This window comes from Pristiophorus japonicus, chromosome 6, assembly GCF_044704955.1.
Source record: "Pristiophorus japonicus isolate sPriJap1 chromosome 6, sPriJap1.hap1, whole genome shotgun sequence".
Taxonomy (NCBI): Eukaryota; Metazoa; Chordata; class Chondrichthyes; family Pristiophoridae; genus Pristiophorus; species Pristiophorus japonicus.
In genome coordinates, this window is record NC_091982.1 from 241800750 (window position 1) to 241810219 (window position 9470).

At 45.8% G+C, this 9470-nt stretch overlaps 1 protein-coding gene across 1 annotated transcript; it reads right to left on the reverse strand.

The window, feature by feature from the left end:
- Positions 1-1174: 1174 nt before the first annotated feature.
- Positions 1175-4868, reverse strand: LOC139265422 (sarcoplasmic/endoplasmic reticulum calcium ATPase regulator DWORF-like). The gene is made up of 3 exons (XM_070882425.1): positions 4695-4868; positions 3400-3502; positions 1175-1368 (listed from the first exon to the last, which is right to left on the reverse strand). The coding sequence occupies exons 1-2, from the start codon at positions 4705-4707 to the stop codon at positions 3420-3422; spliced, it is 96 nt and encodes a 31-aa protein (XP_070738526.1). The 5' UTR covers positions 4708-4868; the 3' UTR covers positions 1175-1368; positions 3400-3419.
- Between the last annotated feature and the right edge of the window lie 4602 nt (positions 4869-9470).

Here is a 9470-nt window from a genome sequence, read left to right on the forward strand (position 1 = left end):
GCACTGCCCCCGTATCTATAAAGGATTGGTAGATTATGGTCAGTACCTCCACAATTTCCACCTTTACTTCCCTTAGCATCCTAGGGTGCATCCCATCCAGTCCTGGTGACTTATCTACTTTAAGTACAGCCAGTCTTTCTCGTACCTTCTCCTTATCAATTTTTATCCCATCCAATATCTCAACTACCTCCTCTTTCACTATGACTTTGGCAGCATCTTCATCCTTGGTCAAGACAAATGCAAAGTCCTTATTTAATATCACAGCCATGCCCTTTGCCCCCATGTGTAGGTCTCGTTTTTGGTCTCTAATTGGCTCCATCATCATCGGCAGTCCCTTGAAATCGAGGACGACTTGCTTCCACTCTAAAAATAAGTTCTTAGGTGGCTGAACAGTCCAATATGGAAATTACAGTCTCTGTCACATGTGGGACAGGCAGTCATTGAAGGAAAGGGCGGGTGGGACTGGTTTGCCGCACGCTCCTTCCACTGCTGTGCTTGGTTTCTGCATGCTCTCGGTGATGAGACTCGAGGTGCTCAGCACCCTCCCACATGCTCTTCCTTCACTTAGGGTGGTCTTTGGCCAGGTACTCCCAGGTGTCGGTGGGGATGTTGCATTCTATCAAGGAGGCTCTGAGGGTGTCCTTGAAACGTTTCTTCTGCCGACCTTGGGCTCACTTATCATGCAGGAGTTCCGAGTAGAGCGCTTGCTTTGGGAGTCTTGTGATAGGCATACGAACAATGTGGCCCTCCACTTGCTACCTGTTTACTATTTATATGCCTATCGAAGACTTTTTGTTTCCCTTTTATGTTACTACATTCATATATCACCTTTCAGAACATTAGGAGAACCCAATGCGCTTTTCAGCCAATGAAGTGCTTTTCAAGTGTCATCACTGTTGTAATGTAGGCTGTAGCAGCAGACTAATTGTGCACAGCTTGCTCTCTCAAACAGCAAATGAGATATAAGATCTATTAATCTGTTTTGGTGGTGTTAGTTGCGGGATAAATGTTGGCCAGCACATTGGGAAAACTGATTGCTCTTCTTCAATTATTGGCGTGGGATCTTTCCTTTGATTTAAATGGGCAGACCGGTTCAACGTCTCATCTGAGCGAAATGCGAGAGGATAAAATTATGAAGAGAGAGACTAAAAGAAAATTCTAGAATGAATGGGCTACAATGGGTGTATTTTAATAACGTATGCCAGTGGTGTACCTCACACATTTAAAACATAAAGCATTATTTCTCCAAGATGTATATTTACACGATCATGTTTACATGGCATGGGCACATTTTCAAGTAGTCGTTTTATTCACATCCATCTGTGATGCTTTTACAGCTATCTGGTCAGGTGTTGAATTGTCGTTTTCCTATATACCAAAAAATTATAACACAATGTAATACAACCAAAAAGACACAAGTGTAAGTTCAAAATATTTAGCAAGCAAGATGAACATACTCAATGGAAGCTCAAGGAACAGCACTTCATCTTTCGATGTGGCACTTTATAGCATTCTGGCCTCAACATTGAGTTCAACAATTTCAGATCATAACTATCGCTCTCATTTTCTCAGACAGTAGGTGCTGGTAATGATTCTGCTGCTGCCATTTACCTCCTATAGACCCATCTATTGTGTGTTTACTTGCCCCATTATCCCCTTTTGCCTTGCACCATCATCCCATTTGTTATTTAATCACTTCCGCCTTCCACTCTATCACAGACCTTCCCTTCTGTTATTTCCTCCCGGATGCAGTTATTTGCGCTGTGAACATACTCTGATTGGCTCTCCATTATCACATGACCTGATGGCTGATTGGTCTCCTTGGAGGATAAGCCACACCCAGAAGTTTCTCCGGTATGTGTAATTGGAACCGCCTATGTCAGCTTATGAGTGACTTTGCAAAGTGTAATTCGAGCCATTCTGACTTCAGAACTGAGAGAGGATAGAGCTCCACCAACCCAGCAAAAGCCTCCCACATTCCTGACCCCATCCCAGCCCAAATGCATGCCTCCCCCAGCTGAAGTTCCTGACCCTAGCCAAAGTTCTTATAACCCCCAGCCCAAGTTCGTCTCTCCACCCCCCTGCCCATGTTCATGCCCCCCCACCCCCAGCCCAAGTTCCTCACCTTACACCTCACCCCATAAATGGGACATTTTGTGTGAGTCACAGATTGTTAACAGGTTTATTGAGTATGAAGTGAAAAGTGACAGTGTCGTGACTTCCGGATTTCATCCAATCCACCGATATCCCTTGTAACATTCACCGAGCTTTCTGAGAAATCGGATGTGGGTGTAAAGGGGGTTAGAAGAAGGTGATCCTTCTCCCCTTCAATTCCCCCTCCAGCTTCCCTTCTCTCTCCTCCTCTCTCTCCCCATCTCTCTGGCTCTCTTCCCCCCCCCCCCACTCTCTCTCCCCGTCTCTCTCTCTCCCCCCCTTGTGTATCTTTCTCTCCCCCTCCATCTTTCACTCTTCCCCCCCCCCAGCAGTCTCTCTGTCCTCAAACCCCCTCCATTTCTCTCTATCCCCAAATCTCTCTCTCTCTCTCACGGTCTCTCTATCTCTTCACCCCATCTCTCTCTCTTCCCCTGTGTGTCTCTCTCCCCCCGTCTCTCTCTCTCACCCCTCCTCTCTCTGTCTCCCTCCGTGTCTCCCTCTCCCCCCCATCTGTCTCTCTTCCCCCTCCACGTCTCCCTCTTCCCCCACCCGTCTCTCTTTCTTCCCCTCCATGTCTCTGTCTCTCCCCACCCCTGTCTCTGTCTCTCCCCACCCCTGTCTCTGTCTCTCCCCACCCCTGTCTCTGTCTTTCCCCCGTCTCTCTCTCTCTCAACCCCAATCTCTCTCTCCCTCTCAATCCCCATCTCTCTCTCTCTCTCTCTCCCTCCACACACCCCTCCCCCCACCCCCTCTGCCCACCCACTGCCTCTCTCTCTCGCCCACTCCCTCCACTGTTTTCTCTCCCACTGAAGACCGCAATAATGCAAAGGCTGGAAGCAAATCCAGCTCAAGCGGCAGCAGCGGACTCCATGCAGACCCGTCGGAACATCCGCAGCACCTCGTTGCGGGGCCCTCAATTCCGGTACCGGTTTCCGGTCCGTGGAATCTGCGCATGCGCGAGAGGCATCAAGGATGGCGTCCAGGCGCAGAAAAAACACAGTGCAAATAATCACTCTGTTTCCTCCCCTCCCACCTTTCCCTGCCTCGGCACTGGCTTAGAAACTGATAAATCTCTAATTTCTTCCAGTTTCTGATGAAAGGTCATCGACCTGAAACGTTAACTCTATTCTTCTCTCTCTCTCTCTCCACAGTTTCTGCCTGATTCGCTAAGTTTTTTCCATCATTTTTCTGTTTTTATTTATAATGTAATATATAATTTTCTGAGTTAACGAGTGAGTCTTTTACCTGCTGCCATGTCCTGGTGCTCAGGAGAAGACATAGTAAACGACCAGAGAGCAGCCCACGATCCATCCCAACAGGAGAAGAACAGGCACAATGAAACGCTGGTCTGCAGCCAGAGACAATATTAAACAGCAATCAGCAAATCAGCAGTATTTCTCAGTTGGTACCTACCATTAAACAGTTCCCGTGGCAACAGGCATCTCTAGATCTTTTAGTCGTTTGAATCGAAACTTGACTTAAGACCCAAGTCTAGCAAGCCGAGATATCCTACCATCCATACCCACGAAGTGAAATGCAGTGTGAATGTGAAGAGATACCTTTGAGGGGTCGATCTTGACTGTGTGTAATGGTGGAAAAACGGGTGACTATAGTAGCTATGAGGAAAGATTGGAAATGCTGAGTCTGTTTGAGGTGTATAAAACGATGAGGGGCCTGGCTAGGAAGGACCTGTTTCCCTTTGCAAAGTGGTCAACAACCAGGGGATATAGATTTAAAGTAATTGGGGGGACGTTTGGAGGGAAATTTCTTCACCCAGAGGATGATGGGGGTCTGGAACTCACTTCCTGAAAGGGTGGTAGAGGCAGAAACCCTTACCACATTTAAAAAATACTTGGATGTGCACTTAAAGTGCCGTAACCTACAGGGCTACGGACCAAGAACTGGAAAGTGGGTTTAGGCTGGATAGCTCTTTGTCGGCCGGCACGGACACGATGGGATGAAATGGCCTCCTTCCATGCTGTAAATTTCTATGTTTTTATTCTACGATAGTGAGTCGACAGCCATTGAAGTGAAGGGAAATAATAATCGGGACTGATGCAAAATGAAATGGAAATGATAATCGGAGGAGAGATGTAAAACGGGTTGCCGATTCTCTATTATTATCGCACAGCCAAGATTAACCCTCCCCACCCCACACAGTTTAAACTAGGCTATTTATCTACCTATTAGATACTTCATTCAATAATCGATCATCTTTAGTTTTAACGGGCGAGGTACCAAAAAATGATCCCTGTAACTGTGCGGTTGTGCAACTCTCTGCCCGTCCCACGCAGCCCGGGTGCAGCTTTGCGATGTTAAAGTTCACGCCTGCGCGAAACTGTGAATGGACCGTGCAGCCCCTTAAAGGAGCCGCGTGCACCCAAAATATAAATTTGCAGGGAACATTGATAGGGACCTGTTTTAAGATTTACTATTCAGCAGAATATTTCGATTGAAGGAAACTTTTAATCTGTCTTGTTATCTCTGAGGAATAGTAACACAAATGCATTCTGTGCCGCATTAGAAAAATGGCTACTTACCGAATTGTTGCATTGCTTTGGCTGCAAGTTGTAAATCTTTTCTAACTCTGTTCCAGTGGTGACTGGAGCTGCTTTAGATAGAGCTACTTATGCACTTGATGAATGTTAAATAGCTGCCGCCTGGGCCAATGCAACAATACTACTGAGTGTCAGTAGACTGTAGCATTCCCATCTTCTATTCGTCAAAGCCCAGAAGCACACAGCTCAATGGTGCACAGGCTCGAGAGTATTCATAACTGGAGGCGGAGCGGCTCATCACAATAGGCAGATATTTTTGGACGGTTTGACAGGGATTACGCTTTTGGTTTTGTTTGTATCAGTTACATATGCAAGCATCTATAACTAGGTGGCAAATATAGGACCCAATCTGTCCCAGCGGCATGTTCAAGTACAAATTTGGCTACTTATCCACATGCAATTACACCAACGTGCAAATCTAAAATTGCAATTACACGATTGAAAGGTGCAGGTGATAATCGTGTTTATTCTCGAACAAGCGCACTAGCTTAATAACTTTTGATCTTAAACACCGCTCCCGATTTCTCTTGGACATGCTGTAACCATTTACATCTGCTCTAATTGAGGTGCTTAAGATGATTGAATGATTTTAGAATGCAGACAAAGAGAAACTATTTCCTCTGGTGGGGGAGTGTTGCAAGGGGGCATAGTTTTATAATTAGAGACAGGCCGTTCAGCGGTGATGTCAGGAAGCACTTCTTCACACAAATGCTAGTGGAAATCTGGAACTCTCTCCCCCAAAAAGCTGTTGAGGCTGGGGGTCAATTGAAAAATTTAAAAACTGGGATTGATAGATTTTTGTTAATCAAGGGCATTAAAGTTTACGGAACCAAAGCGGATAGATGGAGTTAAGTTGCAGATCAGTCATGATCTGATTGAATTGCAGAACAGGCATGAGGGGTGGGGCCTCCTCCTGTTCCTATTTTCCTCTGGACCCATTTTCTGTTTCCATGTTTGTCCCATTCCCATCCCCTTTTGCTTTGCACCATCAACCCTTCTGTCATTTAATCACTCTGCCTCCCCTTCCTCCCCCCACCAACCTATCACAGACCTTTTTGTTCTTTTCCTGGCCCCACCCCTTTTCCCTGATTCTGTATTTGCTCAAAAGTTGTTCATCCCTAACATCTTCCATACTCTGATGACCTGAAACGTTAACTCTGTTTTCACGCTCCACGGATGCTGCCTGATCTGCCGAGCGTTTCCAGTATTTTCTGTTTTTAGTACAAAGCACATTCACTTTACTTCAGTGTGCTGCTGGTGAGTTGACTATGGAGAACTTTCAAAATAATAAGTGCTTTTTTCTCTTAAGTTTGTTAATTGATTTGAAAGGATTGTTGTGTAGTTTAATGCCCCAGCATATTGTGGTGCAGTATATGAGGGGTTTTGATAGAGTATATAAGGAGAAACTGTTTCCAGTGGCGAAAGGGTTCGTAACCAGAGGACACAGATTTAAGATAATCAGCAAAATAACTAAGGCGGAGATGGGGAGAATTTGTTTTATGCGGCACGATGTTATGATCTAGAATGCATTGCCTGAAGGGGTGCTGGAAGCAGATTCAATAGTAAGTTTCAAAAGGGAATTGGATGTATACCAGAAAATAAATTGCAGGGCTATGGGGAAAGAGCAGGGGGAGTGGATCTAATTGGATAGAACGTTAACTCTGTTTCTTTCTCCACAGACGCTGCCTGACCTGCTGAGTATTTCCAAAATTTTCTGTTTTTATTTCAGATTTCCAGCATCCACAGCATTATGCTTTGGTATTAGTGAACCAGTCCGGGTTTTAATAAAAATTAGCAACTTTCATGTTTAATTTATGAAAGCTGGCCCACAAATGACCAGATTTATTGAAAATGTTTTAACTTACCAAGGTGGGGTTTATACTCATGTGTTGCTAGTACAGTACCAGCACCACTACACCATAACCTAATGCTATACGAGACAAACGAGATGTTGCTTGCAATACTCAACCCTAACAGGAAGGATTCAAGTGGCAATTTTATGAGTCTGTGTTATCAACAGTGAGCCTAGCCCACTTGTGGCTACACATCTAAAATTTGAGAGTGTGTGGCCCCAAATTTTCTGACCCTAATTCTCAGGCAATGCGTGCCAGAATTTCCAGTCTGCCTTTCTGGCAGGCACAGTTCCCGGTTGATAGGACAGATGAGAAAATTATCGCTTCAGTTTCTTCATTGTATCAGACATTTTAGGAAAAATATTCCTCTGCTTTATGCCAGCAACAGGCATGAAAGGCCAAATCCAGGCGGCAAAAGCACGGCCAGACATTGGCAACACCGATTCCACATCCCACTTCGTGCAGGCTCGAGGGGCTGAATGGTCTACTCCTGTTCCCAATGTTCCTCTGTTCCGATGTCATGATGTCACTTCCAACAGGCTTTGTTGCCACTAGAACAGTGAGGAAACTGACCGCGAGTAGGAAAGGTCCTGGAAAATAAAGTGAGTCTTCCAAACTGCGGGTACTGGATTTTCAGCTTTGCTCATTTCAGGGTAGTAATGGCGGTGGGGCGATAAATTTGCGCCCGAGAATAGTTTACGCCTCAGTCAGCAAAATTGGGCAGCTGGGCCCCGAGTGTGCAGCGGAGTGCTAAGGGAGGCGTTGTACATCTCTCTTAGGGTGCTAGGTCGGCTGAGCATGCGGAAATCCCGAGCTAAACAGCCGGCCTGGAAATGCTCTGAGAGAGGCATGGGGAGAAAAAATAAACCTGAAAAAACCCACCAAGAAAATTGCCAATACAGAGCCCATGCCACCACAAAATAAATTGCAAAAAAAAAGTAAAAACAATCACACTTACCTGAGGTGGCCATTACTTACCTCACTGCAGCTGCTATAAGTCGGACCACCCGTTTTCACAGGTGGTCCCAGCAGGGTGCGCTACGTGGCGCTACAGGTCGGGCAGGACTCAAAAATTGAGCTGGTGTCACAATCGCCTCGCCGAAACCAGCCCCGAAAACCCCGGCGGGGCACTGGAAGCTGATCATCCGCCCAAAAGAGCTTACCGCCACCATTGACGCCCCTCCGGGTCGAAAACAGAGATAGACAGGACCGGAAAATCCAGCCCTTGGTCTTAAAAAAACCTGCTGAGTTTAGCATGAGATCCTCGCTGCAGGATCCAGTGGTTGAGCATTCGAACGTACAAAATTGATGGGTAGAAAGAGGCCAGCTGGCCCGTCAAGCCTGCCCCTCGCTTCATGATGGCTGCATCATCATTGACTAAACACTTCCTCCCTCTCTCGTTCTCCCACTCCCACTCCCCCTCCCCCTTCCTATGCAGCCATGTTATCTCCTAGGAGAGGAAATCCAAGGGTCAATAAGGGACCAAAATACACTAGAAAATTCAACTCTGACCCCCTTCAGGCAATCGAGACCAGTCCCAAGAGATCATGGGGACCAACTGTAAACATAACAATCATGGCTTTGGCTGCCAGACAGCTGGTGTATTTCAGATGACATAATATTTACAGCACAGAAACAGATCATTCGTCCCAATACTCTAGTCTCCTGCCACCTAAAGCAAGTTCCACTGAGATTTGAACTTAGATCACTGGATTTAAAGTCCAAAGAGCTCACCATTACACCGTGGGACCCGTAGCATTTTGTGCTATAAAATCCGTGTTGCACTCGGAGAACATTGAACCAATTTTATGTCTGAGGGATAATGTGATGGGAGCTTGGGGTGTGGGTTCGAATCCACACTCACCTCGGTTTCTGTACATGCGATTTATGAGGATGGGTGAGTAATGATTGCGAGAGGGATGGAGTACAAAAGCAGGGAGGTCCTTCTGCAACTGTATAGGGTATTGGTGAGGCCGCACCTGGAGTACTGCGTGCAGTTTTAGTCACCTTACTTAAGGAAGGATATTCCGGGTATTAAAAGAGATGGCGGAAGTTATTGCAGATGCATTCGTTATAATCTACCAAAATTCTCTGGACTCTGGGGAGGTACCAGCGGATTGGAAAGCAGCTAATGCAACGCCTCTGTTTAAAAAAGGGGGCAGACAAAAGGCAGGTAACTATAGGCCAGTTAGTTTAACATCTGTAGTGGGGAAAATGCTTGGAACTATCATTAAGGAAGAAATAGCGGGACATCTAGATAGGAATAGTGCAATCAAGCAGACACAGCATGGATTCATGAAGGGGAAATCATGTTTAACTAATTTACTGGAATTCTTTGAGGATATAACGAGCATGGTGGATAGAGGTGGACCGATGGATGTGGTATATTTAGATTTTCCAAAGGCATTTGATAAGGTGCCACACAAAAGGTTACTGCAGAAGATAAAGATACGAGGAGTCAGAGGAAATGTATTAGCATGGATAGAGAATTGGCTGGCGAACAGAAAGCAGAGAGTCGGGATGAATGGGTCCTTTTCGGGTTGGAAATCGGTGGTTAGTGGTGTGCCACAGGGATCGGTGCTGGGACCACAACTGTTTACAATATACATAGATGACCTGGAAGAGGGGCCAGAGTGTAGTGTAACAAAATTTGCAGATGACACAAAGATTCATGGGAAAGCGGGGTGTGTAGAGGACACAGAGAGGCTGCAAAGAGATTTACATAGGTTAAGCGAATGGGCTAAGGTTTGGCAGATGGAATACAATGTCGGAAAAAATCCACCTTGGGAAAAAAAACAGTAAAAGGAAATATTATTTGAATGGGGAGAAATTACAACATGCTGCGGTGCAGAGGGACCTGGGGGTCCTTGTACATGAAACTCTTTTAGGAGTCTACCTGCAAACC